We start from the raw sequence: 18,918 nt of genomic DNA on the forward strand, positions 1-18,918 counted from the left end.
AGGCCCTCTAGCCATATACCATTTCACTTTGGTAACAATAAATCACCGTTTCACTACTTTGGTTCTCGGATCAATTCAATTTACCGATTGGTTAAACCCTAATTTGGTCAAAACCTCAAATTAACCGTTAAACGTTCTAAAAATTCACAATCAGGAAGCAACCCTACCAATTACAAGTCTAATTGGTTGGGTTAAACAAATCAAATCACGATTATGCCAACTTTCAGTTTTGGCACGAAACCCTAGAAATCAGAATTCACAAATCGGAAGGAAATCGGGAAAAGATTGGCAAGTAAACAAGCAAGGAGTGTAGAGGAACTAGTCCTCGAGCAATTCGAACACAAATCTCGAGTTTAAAATGAAAATCTGAGAAATCGAGAAAAATCGAGGTTTAGAAAGAGAAAAGGAGAGAAAAGAATACCGAATCAGGGAGTTGGGAGAGATTCACAGGCGCTTACTCGGTTCCAGTTTCGATTTCTCGTAACAATCGGGGGTTTGAGATAGACGGGAAACTCTCTCGCTCTTTTTCTTCTCTCTAGGCAAAATCTTACTCAAATATGTGAAAGGAATGAAGTGGGAGAGAGAGAGAGAGCAAAGGAATTATGCAAATAAGCCCTCAGATTCATCCAGTGCGGATCACTCACCCGCACTGGACCTGAGTGCGGACGCACTCAGCAGTTTGTAGGTCCTTCCAGCACTTTCCAGTGCAAAAATCGGTGTCGGTGCGGGTCCTCCACCCGCAGTGCGGGTCACTTCACCCGCACTCAGCACTTAGCCAGTTTTCAGAAATGAATTTTAACACAGAAATCACCCGCAGTGCGTGTGGCTTCACCCGCAGTCAGCACTTAGTCAGTTTTCAGAATGAATTTTAACACAGAAATCACCCGCACTCAGAACTTAGTAGATTTTTGACAGAATTTCAGAAAAAGTCCGAGTGTAATGCGGACGCACTGACCCGCAGTGCGGGTGGCCTCACCCGCACTCAGTACTTAGCCAATTTCAGTTCAACACAGAACTTCATGAGTGCGGCCGCACCCACCCGCACTCACAGAAATTTCAAAGGCAATTTAAGGAAAACAGAAGTCAGTGCGGGTCAGTCACCCGCAGTCACCACCAGTGCGGACGCAGTGAGCCTGTAAAGTCTCAAATTCTCGAAATTTCGATGCGGTTTCGATTCACACTTAACTTACTTAATTAGAGGAACCTAAATTAAGGTTTTAACTTCTATTTTGTTAGCACAATTAACTTGATTCTTGCTTTTAATTCATTTGAATTTAATTATAAAAATTTCGTAACGTAACATCAAGACCATTAAATTTTGACAAATAACTTGTCAAGTCTTTACTTGAATTATTTTTCAAAAAAATTGATAAAAAAAACATTTGATAAAATCTTTTAATATGAAAATTAAGTCAAAAAAGTTTCAGAACCAAAACAATATAACAGGATGCTCGTAACTAGATGACCAAACCACTAATCGTCATCGAACTTGTTTTAACTTTTTAAGAAAATAAAACAAAGCTACAGATTTCTAAAAAAAGTATTATATTATATTATGTAATTCGTATTCCAAATGACACGTCACATTTAAACATTTAAACATTTAAACATTAGGAAAAGTAGCAACGGAAAAATGATCTAGAAGTATTTTTCCTTGTGAAGATAATTTGGTTTGTGGCCACTGCTAATAGAAGGGCTGATAAAGAGAAATAACTTAACCCCAAAATACTGTTTTTACTGTAAATTTCTTGGAATTAAAATTCACTTTACCATAACAACAGCAACAATTACAAAGTTGCCCTCATATCAAGCATTATTTCAAAATCAGAAATTGCATAATTCATATCCTAATTGACCACTTTATGCACTACGAAATGTTAACAACTTCTTAAAGATGGTTCTGCTGCAATCTAAGCTAAAATCCGACATCATAAGCTCTCTACAATCATGGATTTAACCAATAATCTCAAATGACACAATACACAACAAGAAAACAATTCACTAACCTCACTACAATGAAGATATAACAAGTTAACTATCAGCATCAGAGATCTAAACATTTTTTTTACATCCACAGCACAAACAACTACACCATCACCGACATGCTATTACCTCTAAAGATTAAATAATGGTAGAGTAGTGCGTGCCTCAACCTATAGGAAACCAGATAATGTCTCTTGGGGCTTAGTTGATAATTGGGTAACCTTGCCATTGGCACGAGAAGGGCAGTCTGAGGAAACGGCGGCGTCTCTACTTTCGGTGTGAGTGCTGTTGGATGCATTTAATTGTATCTTTTCTTGACTAATGGTTAGTGCCTCTGACCAACCAGCAGGGTACAAATAAACTAAACCTAGAGAAGAGTTGTTACAGCCGCCAAGTTGTTTCGATGGGCACTTGAGGTTGCACCCATGAAAAATAGGGGAGGTGGACTTGCATGAACTGGACTTGCAGTTTATTAAGTCGCTTGCCTTCAGTTTATCAGATGTCTCTTCTTTCCGTAGCTTTTGGCAACAGGTAATGCAGAGTTTGTAGGAGCACTTTGAGCAGTTCCTCGAGAAATCCAGAATCAAGTCCCCACAGTTATTGCTGATTCAATACAAATCATCATGCTCAAATTAAAGATGCAAGTAGACAGTCTTTTTTTTTGTTTTTTAAATAATAGCTCCTGTTATTCCTGGCATCCATTTATTTTTAGATGCCTCTTGCAGGATTTGAATAATCGTCATATGAGGCCTATTACCATCTGTGCTAGGCCTACGGTCCGTGTAAATCAATAGTTGAATATTGGGATAACATATTCCTCTTTGTAGACCTAAGTTAGCAAGACTAGATGTTTGAAAACAGTTTGAAGTAACTAAATCAACAGCTGCTTTTACTGCCCTTTTGGTTTATTTCTTGGTAAATAACAAAACACCATTTTTTAGTTATAATTTCAAATAGTCATATCAAGTGAGGGCCAAAGGATTACCAGCTAAGCTCCTCCTCACCGCCATTTTCTAGCATCTGAACATGAACACTTGACACCCTTTTCCCTGATTCAAAAGGCAAAATAAATTAAGAAACGGAAGTGCAAATAATCTATATGCTAAAAGATAAATTCAAAAATGAGCATGATATGAAGTCACCTTGTTTCTTTGCTTCTATTTCCAATTCATCGAGCTGGTCGACATTAAATTTATTTATAGCAGGTAGCAGCTGGGAAAATGGAGAAGTCCCGTATTTTATTTTAACATCCTTTGGCTGCCCGTTCATATCTTCCTTCTATTATCATTTCATGAATAAAACAAGAAATAAGCAAGTGTGCACATGTAAAGACGGACAACATGACATGGACACTCAAGTTCTTACAGCCTGGTTCGGGCTTTAGGCGTAGGATACTTAATAATTAAAGTACTAGATTATCCAAGAATTGTAAAAGAGCTCCTACATATTGCAGCATCATAAGATGATAAAAAGAACATTAATTGTTAAAGAGAACTCGGGATTAGCTATGCCTGACTTACTTACTACAATGCAACAACAACAACAACAAAGCCTTTAGTCCCAAACGAGTTGGGGTAGGCTAGAAATGAAACCCAATCACAATCAAACAAATTTCAAACCCAATCACAATCAAACTAACTACAATGCAACAAATTTAAATTTCCTAACTCTAAAGTTACATTTGATTTATCATGCTGTAGTCATTTTAGCATTTAACTAAGCTTTACATGAGGTTTAGTTATGTTCTGAGCAATTATTTTGCCATTACATTTTATAACAGCGTGCAAGTATATTTTCAGAAATACCATTAATGCAGAAACTTCTTGATACTCATATTTTAGCATAGGTGTTTCTTCGAATATTTTCTTAAGACATTCTTAGAAAAAGTCACACCTGAGCTGCATCATCAGAATTCACATTTTTTGCCGTGCATGTATCACAATCACAACAGCCCCGGCAAACTGGGCATGAAGATTTGATTTCTACTTTCGACATCCTGTAATACCTGTTTTTCAACACATAATCGTTTGTTAATAACAAGGGCAAAAGAAACAAGCCATTTGTTAAAAAAGAAAAGGTTAATATTGTCAACTGACCATTTCTTTATGCACTTGGAGCAAAAATAGCGCTTCCTACAAGCTAAGCACCTGACGGCCGGCCCTGTTTTGGTCTCACCGCACCTGTGACATGTCTTCTTCCTGTCTTTCTTATTCCCTTTACCACCTAGAGGTAACACCTGCCAATCCAAAAGGAAGAGAAAATTGAGCTACTGATTTAATATAAGACAACAACAAATTCACTAGCCCCCACTACAAATTGAAAATTTTCAGTTGTCCTTTAATTTTTTTTTTAATTTTTACAAAAAGTATACTACTAGCCCCCCTCATAAAATGAAATTACAGAACACTTATTTAACCAGACCCCTTTACCTCTCTGGTTCCGTCCCTGCATAATTTTAATAACAAGTTAAGGAACATGCAGAGCAAAATAGATGAGTTATACAAGTTACACTTTCCCATTCCTCTAGGACAACTAGTAATAGAAGTGAGTTTCACCTGTCAAATCTACCGTCAAAACATACCCAGCATAAAGGTATAGTATCTTGTATAGAACCTCCATATAACATGAAAGAATCCAAGGGAAACCAAACAAATGAAGTTTATAATCAAAGGCACTGGACTAACATAATACAATAATTGAAACTGTCATGTAAAATAGTATCAATCCAAAGAGTCCAACCTTGACGGGTCCCACAGGCTCAGGCGGGCAGTTCTTGGACCGAATAGGACGCACCATAAGTGGCGCAGGATCAACACCAACCTTCTTATCTCCAGTTAAACCCCTCGCTGTAGTAGCACTGCCTACCAAGGGCGAAATTGTCATTAACCCTTTGGGAAGCTGCATTGTTTCCTCCTGAGCCTTCGCTGGTGACGTGTACGTCACCACCTGCTGTTGCTTCTCAGCCTGCCGCTTGACAGCTGCTGCTACAGCAGCTGCCGACAACTTCTTCCTCCCTTGAGCACCTCCTAGTGCGTTCTTCTTCATTCTCAAATCTTTAAGGAGTTTAACCTGGATTTCAAGAGGATATAATTGTTTGCAACAAAAAATATGCATTGAAGTTCACTTGTGCTCTGATATTTCATAAACACCGGTATCAATAAGTACCCAAGTATCAAGTGATATTTAACAAAATTGAACAAGCTACATTTCAGATTTTTATCTGATTTGGCTCATTTGGATAATAATAAATGAAATTGTCACTGTTTTCATACTACCAAGCTTACAAAAAGTAGTGACTTCTCATCTCATACTGATAAGCGCAAACCAAAAACAATTTTTTACATCTAAATTACTGAACTAGAACATAGTTCCGATGCCCCAATGAAGTTTCAGCCCAGACTAATAAATAAAACACAATGGCATTCAATATAATCCGTTCTTATACCGTACCAATAAACCCAGAGATATAGTACCTGTACAAACCAAAAACCAGATCTTTGAAATTATAAAAAAAAAACTACAAAAGGAATACCCTCTTGTAGTGGTGTTCACAATAGCCCACACCAGGGGAGGCTTTGGACTTGCACTGCCATCCTCTACCATCGGATCTCTTGCACCGTTCTGAATCAACCGGTACTGGAGTCGGCGTCGGAGTTGGCGTCTCAGTCTGACTTGGCTTTGCACCTCGCCGCCTCCTTCCCTCTGTGGCTTCGCTTTGCATTTCCTCTGGCTCTTTCTTGCCCTTTCTTCCCTTTGAGTGCGCCAGAGCTAGCACAATAGGCGTCATTTTAGTGTTTCCATTTGCAGTTTCTTCTGAAGAGGTGTTATAGTTTGTGTCAACAGACTCTCCAGATATGAACTTCTTTGGAGATGTTTTTAAATTATCCATATTGGGGTCTATAATAGAATTTCAGATTATTTTTTTAGCATGAAAATAGCCAGTATGTTTCATCCCGGGGTACACTGGCCTACCCCAACTCGTTTGGGACTAAAGGCTTGGTTGTTGTTGTTGTTGTTTCATCCCGGGGTAATCGCTTCTGTAGAACTTACTTTTCAAAGATTAAAAAATTAAATTACTCCATTAATTACCTTTAGATTCAAATTTTTACTCAGATAAACCTTTTGTACACAAATTTCTAAGTCTAAACCTTGTGATCTGCAAGAATTTACTCAGATTATCTTTAATTACTCCAAACAAGCAACTACCTGATGGTGGTGAAGACGGTGGTGGATCAGGGTTTGTTCTTCGACGCTGATTCGACTTCTGATCGTCCGTACGCTCAGATTTCGGTGTCTCCATGGCGCCTCCCTCATCTGACGGAGAAGCTGGTCGCTTAGAACTCCTAATCCGGAGTTTCCATGGCTTCTTCTCGTCGGCGCTAGTAGGAGGAGTCTCCGGTGGAGGGTCCGAACTAGGACCGGGGCTCGGGCTAAAGCTAGAGTTTTTGTAACTGCGGCGGTGGTGGTAAATGCAGAGAGAGAGACCAGGGAGGGAAGGCTGGGGGCAGCGCCAGTCCCTCCCGTCGGAGCGGCGACAGCGAAGATCGTCCGGCGGCGGCGGATCGTCGGTAAATCGGCGACGGCCCATCGTAAATCACCGGAGGAGAGAGCGAGAGAGAGGAGGGACCGAGGGAGGGTTTGGGGTAACAGTAGGTTAAAGTGGAAATGAGCTGTCGCCTATCGAAGAAATTTTTTCGTTTTTTTTTTCCATCGATTGGTTACACACAGAACAGTAATTCAATCACCGAAAGCAACTCAAATTTTAAGTTTAGATCTGAACCGCCAGATCATTTTTAGCACGAATATTAAATAAACTAGGCATTCCAGCTTGATCCAGATTATGATCGAACGGTTTATATAAAATCTCAAAATTTGAGTTACATCAGTGGATTCGGACTCGGAAGGAGGCACCAAGTCCTAACTGACTGATAAATCGTACTATGGTCCTGGTCTTTTCAATTGAGGTTTCACTGACTGGTGGGGTAAATCTTTCTTTCTCACGGTGGAGTTAGTGGGTGGGGTCCACGACCCGACGCTACTGTGTGTTTAGTTTGGTCGGAGTACGTCTTTTTCTACGATTGAACTTTACAAAAGTGTTTCACGGGCATCCAGCGTGGCGCTTTCTGTTCTGGATAAATACCGCGTGTATAAAGCTGTGTACGGTTATCCAAACGACTATACCGTTTCTATTTATTTGGTATTTAATTTGCAAAACATATAAATTTCTTTTTTAACAAAATCAGTGTATTTTACAAGCCAGATTTTTTTTTTCCCAATGTTATGCATCGACTTTTTGGAAAGTTAAAATTAGAAAGTCGAAAGTTCAATGACAAAATAAGCCCATTTTTTTTTAATATCCATAAAAAAAGTTGCACAAATATCTAGGATTTTTTTTGGATTTTTTTTTTAATTTACTTTCTGACCGCCCAAACTTCTGGCGGTTTTAAAAATATCCAAAAAACCTGAATATTTATATAATTTTTTTTATGGATACTAAAAAAAAAATTCGGTAAAATAAGACAGTAAAAATATTATTCATATTATTTATTTATGCATTTGTAAATTGTTTCCATATTCTAACGATTTTTATTATGTAAATTTTCCATTCATTAACAATTAATATTATTCATATTATTTTATATATGCATTTGTAAATTGTTTTAATATTCTAACGATTTTTATTTTGTAAATTTTCCATCCGTTAAATTATTTTGTAATAATTTTGATAGTCACAAGTGTTTAAAAAAGAAAAATGTGGATGTCAGGTCCCACAAATTTTCATGGACTCTCCTTCCTCTTTTATCTCCTAATCAGTACGAAGTCACTTTAACTTGAACACAAGAGACTATTCCTGTTTTATTGTCTCTTCGGATCAAAATGCAATAAGGGAGAATAAAAAAAATGATGATTTGAAGAGATAAAAGAGGTGTCATGGCCTAGAGGGATCGTAGTCCAAATTAGAAAATTTAGATGTAAATTGTGTAAAAATGAATATATTGAATTAAGACTTTATTGGCTCTAAAATCTCGCGAAATGATTTAAATTAGACGAGAATATATTATATAATCGGTGAAATGAGAGTATGTCCCTATTCTTTACTTGATCACATCTTCCTGGTTGTATCTGAGAAAGAGTATCTCTACTCATTCAAATTAAAATTATTTCGTTATCTATTTAAATAATAGAAATCTATTTTAAAATTCACCGATTTTTTTTAATATCCAAAATTAAATATAAATTATCAAATATATCCAGTTTGGCTAACTATTTTCAAAACTATCCAGACCAATGAAACTTTGGCCGACCGAATATTTAATCGGGTCGGCCAAAGTTTCGACGGCCTGAATTTTTTTTTTCCTGTGAAATTGGCTATAAAAAGACCGTTTCTCTCTCCTTCCACTCACAACCTACTCAAACCCACCATAAGAGAAAAAGAAGAAGAGAAAGAGGAAGAGGAGACGATTTCGAAAGTGAAAAAGATGGACAATAGCAACCGAGGTAGAACGTCCAATCGTGGCGTAGTGAGATGAGGGTTAATAAGTGATCGAGGTAAAAATGAGGTAAAAAAATGCACATGTCGTACCTACTTTATGGAGAGATTTTGTAGGCGGTCTATTCGATTTGAAATTTCAGATGATGACATTGTGGAAAACCCCTATGACTATGGTTTGAAAAAAAAAAGGTTGATCCAAAGCCTCCAACATTGGATGATGAATTTGTTGCATGTATTTATATTGGTAAGGCTAGCACTGCAGCTGCTGTCACTAGTCTAGAGCCGCCTACTAAGAAGTATGGTTACTAGTGCTTACATTATGATTTTAGCATTTTAAGTTTTATCAATTAGGGTTTTACCATGTTGTATTAGAGTTTAAATTTCATCAGGTTAGTGTTTATGCTGTAGGTTGTATTAACATTGTAACTGAATCTTAATGTACTTTTAAAGTTCATCTATTTAGAATAACAAATTATCTAGTTTGTCTTTGCCTTTGGACAAGATTCTGACCCAGTTAAATACTTTAATAAATCACAAAAATTGGCATGCATGTAGACTTGATATTAGTCTTCCTCTTTCTTTTCTAGTGGGTTTAAGTGAGTTGTGAGTGGGAGGAGAGAGAAACGGTTTTTTTATAGCTAAATTTCACACAAAGAAAAAAAAAATCAGGTTGCTGAAATTTTAGCCGGCCTGAGTAAATATTCGGGTAGCCGGCCAAAATTTGACCGGTCTGAACAGTTTTAAAAATAATTAGCCAAACTGGATATATTTAGTAATTTATATTTAATGTTGGATATTAAAAAATAAAAAAAATCATGTCAGGTTTAAAACGAACGATGAAAATTTTATTCTGATCAGTGAATATTAAAAGGGACCCGTACATTTCACCTCAGATTAGACATTTGCTAATACCCATTCGGGTACTACCTGTTTTACCTGGCCCGTACCCATTACCCGAGGTACTTGTACCCGTGCCCGGGTATAGGCGGGTAAACGGGTACACGGGTACACGGGTACGGGTTTGAGACGGGTAAGGTACCAATATTTGAGAAAAAAAAATCCGTCCAACTCGTACCCGCCTTACCCGTACCCAAAACTTGCCTACCCGGACCCGTTGTACCCGTACCCGCACCCATTTACCCGAACCTGAACCCGCATACTTTACCCATTTTACCCGCACCCTTTACCCGTCTAATTTTGAAATTCAAATTTAAAAAAAAATCCCGCCGGTTTGTAAAAAAGAAAAAAAAAGAAAAAATAAAAACAGTAAAAAAAAAAAAAAACACAAAAAATAGTAAAAAAAACAGAAAAAAAAACCCGTACAATACCCGAGGTACCCGTACCCGTTACTCGAGACGGGAACGGGTTTGAAACGGGTAGGGTACACTTTTTTAAAAACCTACCCGACCTACCCGTACCCGTACCCGTTCTACCCGACTACCCGTCCTACCCGTACCCGCCCTACCCGACTACCCGTCCCGGGTATACCCGAGGTACCCATACCCTACCCGAGAGCAAATGTCTACCTCAGATCAGTCTAATTCTGAGACAGTAAAGCACCTCTTACAAGGATGTTAAAAATGGAATTAATATCTCGGATCCCTGAACTAATACAGTGTCGGTATTTCAATGCTGGGGACTATAAGCAAGCAATGTTAAGATCCAAATTCAAGAAAGTAAAACAGGTGCAGATGACTATGGCTTTGTTTTATGGAGGGAGAGATGCAAACGAACATTCAGTGAGCAGCATCAAACAATCTCGCAAATAGGGCAGGAAATACTGTCGGAGATAGCGAATTGGTTTCAGGAACAGTAAACTTTGAGTACTGGTACTGGTACAGAGGGCTTCATTACTTTTCTGGTACTGAGGGATCCGTTGTTTTCTGGTACAGAGGACTTCGTTGGCTTTCTGGTCCTTGTTTTATCTTTGTTTTCTTCTTTTGATTATTATTTTATGTTTCTCTTATTTTGTTTTGGTATTATGTAATTGGACTTGACACTCCTAGTGTCTTTTTTAATGAAATCTAGGAGCTTGACTCCTAAATTTTAATCAAAAAAAATTATGAATCTAAGCTTAAAATTTGAGCTACTTCAGAGGATCCGAGCTCGTTTGCGTGGGGACACAATTACACAAAGTGCGTTTAACTGTTCATGGACCGAAAATTAATATTTCGTTTCAATTTCTTGTTGTTTAGCAGTTGAATTAGGAAAAGCACACAGGCCAGGCCTACAATTAATTTTCCCAAGTCTGGTCAAAAAGCTAAGGCGGTCAAAAAGCATGGGCTGGAGGGGGAATAAATTTGGATTTGAAGCCATCGGATTCAAACGGATCGAAAAACATGGGCTGGAGGGTGCATAAATTTGAATTTGAAGTCCATCGGATTGAAACGGATCGCTTCACTTTAAGATCTCTGTGTACTAGATTTTTATATGTATGTTAAAACGGATCGCATAAATATTGAAGTAATGCGTTAAAATTTCAAAGCGAATCGGATGGACTAGGGTCAGACTCAAATTTGAGTTTGAGTTTGAGTTTGATTAGCGTCATACCCAAATCAAAGAAAAGATATTCGACACTGTTAGTGTCACCGTTGAAAAATTAAGCGACTTGATGCGTGATGAAAGAAAAGATACATCGGATCTCATCATTTTTGTATGGAAATAATATGTGCATAATTTAGATCGTATCTATAATATGAGTAAAGCTAGCGTGTGACATGCTCACCAAGAAAGTTTGGTGAGCATAACTTCAAAAGTATATCGGATCGACATCAAATGTCAAATCCAAACCATTGAAATCCATGTACTTCATGAGTGATGCATATACATGCAAAATTTTGAAAGTTTCGAGTTTATTTGCTACACGGTCAAGTGGTCAAAGAAATGAACATTTTATTATAAGTTATTTTATATATTCAATTTTTATTATTTCTTTGACCACTTGACCGTGTAGCAAATAAATTCGAAACTTTCAAAATTTTGCATGTATATTCATCACTCATGAAGTACATGGATTTCAACGGTTTGGATTTGACATTTGACGTCGATCCGATATACTTTTGGAGTTATGCTCACCAAACTTTCTTGGTGAGCATGTCACACGCTAGCTTTACTCCTATAATATTATATCTTAAATTTAATTTTTATCTTTGAAAATTGTCAAAATTCTCAAAAGAAAAAAAATATCAGGGATACTCGCCTTTAAATAAATTATATAATTTTTTTTCTACCGGACCGAGTACAATTGAATCGGACGGTCTAAAATTGTTCTATTTAACTTAACGCGAATCTCAAAGCACAAATAATACTGCCTCTGCGCCATTCTGAATAAGCACCGATTGAGAGTAAATCTGAATCATCCGTTTCAATTGTGTTGAGTCAGGTATCTGAGAGGATACGGATCCCTGACTAATATTACAGTTACACAATTAATATCGATGCTTGTTCTAGATTAATCATAATTTTTTCCAACTTTTGTATTCACTCTGTGCAATGTACTGATATTATAATATATTATATGTACTATAAATCAATATATTTTTCCATTTTATCTAAATTACTAACTCATGGCATTGTCGAATTATTGAAACCGATATACTTTAGAAGCGAAGCGTTAACATGTAAAATTTATAAATTTTTGAATTAATTTTGTTTAAAGTCAAAATGGACAATAAAATGATAATTGAATTCGTGAATATTAATTTATAATTTTTTTACCGCTTCAAATATATAATATGGATGAAATTTGCAACAATAATAATCTTACATGAACTATCCACAGAATATTATCTAATTCGTCTATTCATTCAATCAGGTGTTAGAAATCATACAAATATTAATTATTCGACAATGATGTTACATTGTTTCAAACTAAAATTTGACATATATCGGATATCAAAGAAAAAAAATGAAAGTATGATGTGATCGTTCAATTTAAGAATTCAAGTCTAATCGTCTCACCTCAAAGTTTGAAAAAAGTGTAAAATGACTGTTCAAAATTAAAATTCAGAAGAATATTCGTCTCCACTAAAAAAGTTTAAAGAGTGATTCAGTGAAAGCATTGCTTCACACATATTATACGCAGAATTTTCTATTTATAGAAATTACTATAGAATAATATAAGATATTAGGGGTACGTTTGGATGACACAGAAATAACTGCTATTTTTAGCAAACTATTCTCATTATTTCACGTTTGAGTGAAAAAAAACGCTATTCTCAACACAAGGAATAGCTCGGGTTAGCTGCTATTCCGTTATTCCTATGAAATGTTGGGTTAGCAGCTATTCCGAATTTGAGGTTAGCGAGCTATTTCGAGCTATTCTTTGTTTCATTCAAACATACCCCTAAATGAATTGTATTCATATTTCTATCCTAAGAAGACTCAATTTTTTTTATTCGAGTGATTCAGTGAAATCATTGTTTTGAGTGTTTATAAATACAGCCGCATATGTGTATGTAGCTTGTTGCTGCATTAAAAATGTTCATGCAAACCACATAATACTATATACAATTCATCCATGTCCAACATTCTTATTCTTATTTTATTACAAACTTTTATTATGTTATTACTTATCTTATTTAAATCCGCATATGCAAATCGGCATTAAAATCTGCATATACGGCTGCATACTGCATATGTGGTATGCAGTGACCTTCTGTATACATAAAAAAACTACTTTTAAAAACATTGTGTTTCATGCAAATTATATATTGTTTATAGAAATTATTATAAAATAGTATAGGAGATTAGATACATTATATTCATATTTCGATCCATAGAAGAAATTGAAATTTTTCTTTGACATGTCCCGTCCGATTCATAGGTTCATAAATAAATTGAAAAAAAAATATAAGCGTCTTCTATGAGATCAAAATATAACTATAATATATCTAATAATATATATTATTTTAAAACAATTTCTATAAAAAAAAGTCTGAATTACATATGTATAGTTGGCGTCATTATCAGGTTTAGATCCTCTAACTGAGAAAATAAAGAAGGCGAAAAAAGAGATATCTACACAGGGCTTTATGTGGCATCACTGATTCACCGGCATGTAGAATCAATTAACAATTAGATAATAATCGTTTGATCTTTCTAAATATTTATACGTATTTAATCTGCATGAATCTTAAAATTGTTTGTGTAAATTATGACACAATCTAAATAGTTCTGAACTGACATCAGATTGAATTTGATTCGATGTCTATCAGACTGTTCCAATTCCGTCTAGTACACGTGTTAGTGTGATTAATTTCTTAAATTCAATTCTTATAAAATACATCTAAAAATAATATCAGTCCTTATTGAACAAAAAAAAAAATCTTTTAAGAAACTTGCATTTGGGAATTGGGATCTCATCTCATTTTTAGAATTGAAAGAACATGATAGTAGTTTGGCATTTCCTTTCTTCTTTTTATTTTTTTTATTTTTTTAATTGCTGCGTGTAAAACGTTGTTGTCAAGTTGTCATTTTTTTTTTTCATCTGACATATCGCGTGATTCCGGGCACGCGCCGGAAACTAAAACCGGTCAAGCCGTCTCTCTCAATCTTTCACGCTTTTGTTAAAATCATCATTTTATTTAATCCGGACTAAATGAATTTCCATTATTAGTGGAAGAGAAAAGAAATATTGATCTGTAAAATCATAAAATTTTAAATAAAACTAAAAGTAAAAAGGAGGGCTTGATATTTAAATCACGGCCGACCTCTTAAGTCTTAATAGCGTTTTCAGACCAGTGCCATAGCGCGCTATTTCACGCTATAGCGGCGCTATTTGAGCATAGCGCTGTTTTTTTAATTAGTCCGCTATAACGCGATAAACGCTATTTAAACCTTTGATTGCGGTTAAAGGGCCGAAATTTCAAATCACGGCCTTTGAATGAGTCGAACTTTCAATAACGGCCATTGATTTCCTTTTTATCTAATTGAAAATTCATACAAACCAGAATAAAGAAGTAATTCTAAGATCTCCAAATCATGAATTTTATTTAATAGTTTTTCTAAAAAAAATATTTTCAAAATGTATATCTATTATATGAAAATATTTGGCACTTAAATACATCATTGCAAGTGCGACAAAAAAGCTATTATATATACACAATAATGGCATAACAGCTTGGAAGAAAATTGCTAATAGTGTTCTCTATTTTATTTGTTTAGTAGAGGCGCATGTTTACTTTGTATTTATTATGTTTAGTTACGTTGGTATGATGATACTATGCCTATATTTTTTGTTTTTGTTTTATTGTCCATTCAAATAAATCCCATTTAAACAAATATCTAGAGCCCTTAATTTTCCATCAACGGAAAGAAGAGAAGATGAAAAAAAGTTGAAAGAAACGACATAAATAAGGTAAAGATTTTAACAGAGCAGTTTTGGTTTCATACAGCGCTTGAACCGCAGCGTACTTCTGATTCTATAATTTTTTTGATGTATGAAGTTAAAGCTGCTCTGTTAAAATATCCACCCATAAATTGAGAGAAATACCGCAGTCAATCTAAGAACTGATGTTTTTCACAGAACAATTTAGTGATTATTTACATAAACCGGTTAATTAATCTGTGCTAAAATTATGTTCTTTAAAATGAAAGTGTCAGTGAGACTCAAAAAAAGTGAACTAATGCTGGAAGCTATTACTTTATTTTTCAACTGTTTTTTTTTGAAATATTTGAGGTCAAATAAAGGAAATAATTTTCTTAGTAATTGTAAAGAAACAAAATAAAATAAAATGTAATAGTTATTGTTATTACATATGAATTTGTATCTTTATTGTTATTAATGTTGATTTGTAATCCAGCTTATTGTTATTACGTGTGAAGAGTAATATCTTTGTCACTCGTACTTGTTGTAATTTAAAATATTGCATATGGATCAATTAAGGCTTTGCTTTCAACAGGTCCAGTGACCTTTCATTTGTTTATTTTTGTCATTTTTACATTATAGTCCTTTCATTTGTTTATTTTTGCAAAACTTGTATTAAATGCTTCTTTAATTAATAATAAAGATAATGCTCTAAACAATAAACTAAGCTTACCATAATTGCTACATTCACAATTTCAGTCACTGTACAAACCCTAGTTTCAGAAAACTAGAGAGATCAAACCCTAATTTAAGCAAACCATACAAAATAACTATTAAAATTAAAGATACCAAAAATAAAAGAGAGGTGAGAGAAATGTAAGCAATTAAACCTGATCAAGGAAGTCTTGTTGCGATCGACGTCGAGAGAGGAATGCTTCTGATAATTTGGTCGATGTTGGGAAGTTAATTTTCGCAATGAGTTAGAGAGAGAGAGAGAATCCGGGGTTTGAGGAGGGTTTCTACTGGATATATATATTTAGAACACCACCATCGTTTGAATATATGGAGTAATTGGTGTATACTATTATTAATAACTGAGAAAATAAAGACTGTAATCTATCATATATCTGGCAAGTTTGCAACAACATTTTTTTCTGGTAATATAAAAAGAAAGCCAGATTAATTACTTCATTTCGGAACAGAAATTAACTGAACCCATTATCAAAGTTCAAAGCATCACTATCTGGTAATACAAGCATCACTATCTGGTATAACAAGATCGACATGATCAGTTCCAGCAGGGTGCTACATTGGGGTGTAGTACCTGTGGATATTAAGCTCGATCCAAAGCCAATCATCCGGTGAGCTCAGTCTTCTTCCATATAGCACGCCATGTGCCAATGTGAACACCCCGGTCCCACTGACAATAGGAAACTTCCTAGGAAACGTCGGTTGTAGCTCCCGCCCCATCACCTGAAGGGTCGAACCCTTGAACCTTCATTCACATAAAATTACCAAAATAATTAGTTTAATACAATAAAATTAATGAATTGTTTGCTGGCACGTTACAACAGTACCAGATTGAGCCAACCGTTGGAACATTTTCTTTGTATGGCTCTAAATATGCACATTTCTAATTTTTTTCTTTAACTAAGTCAGCAATGGTGTTTTCTTTTTTCTACTGGCAAATTTGAGATGAAACAGTTCAGAACCCGAAAATCAACAAAATAAAAATTAAATTATAAATACTCTCTAGTCTATAGGATGAAGTACATACTCGGGCAACTCGAACTCAATGCTGCAATTCAAGTGCCAGCCATGAGTTGTTCCATCAGATTGAAAAATTGGGCCTTGCATTCGGGCAACGAGCTTTTCTTCGTTAAGATCATCCCACAAAAGCACATCCGTGATCCCGATTTCACCGAAATTCTCGCGGTAGTACAAATGGAAGTAGAATTCCTTCGTAGCGGCACCAAGTTGCAGAGGAAGAGCTTGGAATGCCGGTCTCTCTTCTTTCTCAACGACTTGAGCTTTCTCGAGGTCTTCAGTGGCAAAGGTTGTTGATACAAGGAGGGAGAAGATAAAGATTGTGAGAGCAGCCATGGGTTTAGGCTTTAATTTTCAACTTATGTTTTCTTTGCTATTCCTATATATTCTGTTGATGGTGGAAAAGATAGTGCATTGTGGCCTGTGGGGGTATTAAATAATAGCTAACTAACCGTAACGTGGATTGTTTTAGTTTTAAATGCATAAGAAAAATAAGAAAATAACATTTTATATTGTAATTAATTAATTAACCGTTAAGACTTGTTCTGGAGTCAACAAAAGTTGTTGACACCTATCGCTGAATGGGATGTGCTACTAATAAGGGCGTGTTTCACAGCGCGCACCACGACGTAGAGAGAAGGAATGAGCCAACTCAGACAGTTTACTCCGGTTACACCTCGATTTGGGGGTGAAAAAAAATTCAGCTTAAGAACACATTATGTTCTACTGATATTCTTATGCTCATAACAAGGCTGTGATATCAGCTTTTACTAAAAAAAAATAAAAATAATAATAATACTCAAAAAAGGTTGAGATATCAGCTGACTTTGAGGTAAGGATGCAAACGGATCGGATATTATCGACCATATCCGAATCCGTATCCGAAAATTAGATACGGATATCCGATATCCGATGAATATCCGTAAGGATACGGATGTAGTTTTAAATTTTAATTATCCGTATCCGAATAGTAGATATATACTATATAGTTTAATATATATTATTAAAAAAATTATATATGTCTGTCTAAAAAAAAAAATTATATATGTTATTCACTATTATAAAAAGGCGAATATCTATATCCGTATCTGTTTAATATCCGATCCGTATCCAAAAAATAAAAAGGGATACGGATATGGTTTTACCACTATCCAATCCGTAACTGATCCGTTTGCACCCCTACATTGAGGAATCAGAATATTCAAAGAATTTTTCTCAAATAACTTGAAAATGAACAAATTTAATTTGTCTATCTAGCTAGCTGACTTTGAGGAATCAGAATATTCAAAGAATTTTCCTCAAACAACTTTGAAAATGAACAAATTTAATTTGTACGTCTATCTAATGGAAGATATACATCTTAATTAACAACTAAAGATGTAATGGCTAATAACTAACTGCAACGTTATTCAGGAGTTGAATCAAAAGATGTAGTTGGAAATTTGAAAGCGATGCGGCAGCTCCATGGCCGAACACTGGAAGCGATGCGCCTCCGCCGCTGCCATCGTAGAAGAAAAAAGAAAAAATCGCAGAAATTGTGAGATGTTTTTGTCTTTTTTTTTTCTCTTCCCAATGTGCTCCAGACCGCTAGATCTGTTCAATTCAACCCCGTTTGTTTTTTTTTTTTTCTTTCTGTCTTACAATTTCTAAACTGAGTATTTCTTATCAAAATTATGATAAAGATTAGACCACAATTGTGTTGGAATGATGGATTGAGACCATGCTACAAGCAAATTAAGAAAGGGGCTTCTGAATTTTATAACTTGGAGTCGGGCTTAAAATGACTTTTACTGTTTTTGGTGAATTGGGTCTAAATTCAGTCATGATTTTCCAAAGAAAGTTGATTTGTATTCTGGTTGATAACAATTACTTATTTGAGGCTTATGTTCAACAATCGACACTTAATTGAGGTTTACTTTTGAGTTATGTACAAAGGCTTTTCTTGCTTTTATTTCTACTTCTAAGTCATTGCATCAGTTTATATTTCTCTGTCATTTAATTGTGAGTTTTATTCAAAATTGTACTATTTTGTATTATGACAGGAACAACTGCCTAAGCTTCATGATGAGAATGGTACCTTGAAGAAAAGTTTAGAGGCAAGAGTTAGTATCCCCATTTCACCAAGAGGCGAAAGATCAGCTTTAAACAATTCTAAGGTTACCCTTTTATTGATTTCAATAATTACTTAAAAATCCTTAAGAATTCTAATAATTTCTTCTTTGCTCTAATTGCTATCCGTATATTATACTAGGTGAAGAACTTGACAATGTGAAGTTGATTATCTTGAATAGGCCTTGTCAATTGAATGTCATCTCTTCTCGAGTGGTACGCCCTTTGTATTAGTTTTAGTTTTCAAATAGGAAATGTA

General features: G+C 35.3%; 3 protein-coding genes across 5 annotated transcripts in view; 1 reads left to right on the forward strand and 2 right to left on the reverse strand.

The window, feature by feature from the left end:
- LOC144552869 (putative GPI-anchored protein At4g28100) overlaps positions 1-18,918 on the forward strand; it is a 66,743-nt gene that overhangs the window by 21,091 nt on the left and 26,734 nt on the right. The gene's annotated exons all lie outside the window — the stretch shown is intronic.
- On the reverse strand, positions 1,934-6,675 carry LOC144552865 (lysine-specific demethylase JMJ28-like). 3 transcript variants are annotated; one of them, XM_078300880.1, is made up of 8 exons: positions 6,190-6,675; positions 5,516-5,793; positions 4,723-5,052; positions 4,080-4,219; positions 3,877-3,988; positions 3,126-3,261; positions 2,969-3,032; positions 1,934-2,586 (listed from the first exon to the last, which is right to left on the reverse strand). In XM_078300880.1, exons 1-8 carry the CDS (start codon positions 6,569-6,571, stop codon positions 2,154-2,156), a joined length of 1,875 nt encoding a protein of 624 aa, XP_078157006.1. In that variant the 5' UTR covers positions 6,572-6,675; the 3' UTR covers positions 1,934-2,153. The 3 variants fall into 3 exon arrangements, with proteins under 3 accessions (XP_078157006.1, XP_078157005.1, XP_078157007.1); XM_078300879.1 differs by having other exon boundaries at positions 5,516-5,796; XM_078300881.1 differs by having other exon boundaries at positions 5,516-5,751; positions 6,190-6,674.
- LOC144553191 (uncharacterized) lies at positions 16,089-16,886 on the reverse strand. Its single transcript, XM_078301291.1, has 2 exons — positions 16,561-16,886; positions 16,089-16,278 (listed from the first exon to the last, which is right to left on the reverse strand). The coding sequence occupies exons 1-2, from the start codon at positions 16,884-16,886 to the stop codon at positions 16,089-16,091; spliced, it is 516 nt and encodes a 171-aa protein (XP_078157417.1).

Source organism: Carex rostrata, chromosome 4, assembly GCF_964058835.1.
Source record: "Carex rostrata chromosome 4, lpCarRost1.2, whole genome shotgun sequence".
Lineage (NCBI taxonomy): Eukaryota > Viridiplantae > Streptophyta > Magnoliopsida > Poales > Cyperaceae > Carex > Carex rostrata.

Bases quoted from the DNA above. Each gene is read 5' to 3' on its own strand.
- LOC144552865 (XM_078300879.1), bottom strand. From the start codon at position 6,571: ATGGGCCGTCGCCGATTTACCGACGATCCGCCGCCGCCGGACGATCTT. The intron at 5,797-6,189 runs GTAGTTGCTTGT...ACACCTCTTCAG, and splicing joins ACCGTCTTCACCACCATCAG to AAGAAACTGCAAATGGAAAC. The intron at 4,220-4,722 runs GTTGGACTCTTT...TTGGATTGGCAG, and splicing joins AGCCTGTGGGACCCGTCAAG to GTGTTACCTCTAGGTGGTAA.
- LOC144553191 (XM_078301291.1), bottom strand. From the start codon at position 16,886: ATGGCTGCTCTCACAATCTTTATCTTCTCCCTCCTTGTATCAACAACC. The intron at 16,279-16,560 runs GTATGTACTTCA...ATGTGAATGAAG, and splicing joins ATTGAGTTCGAGTTGCCCGA to GTTCAAGGGTTCGACCCTTC.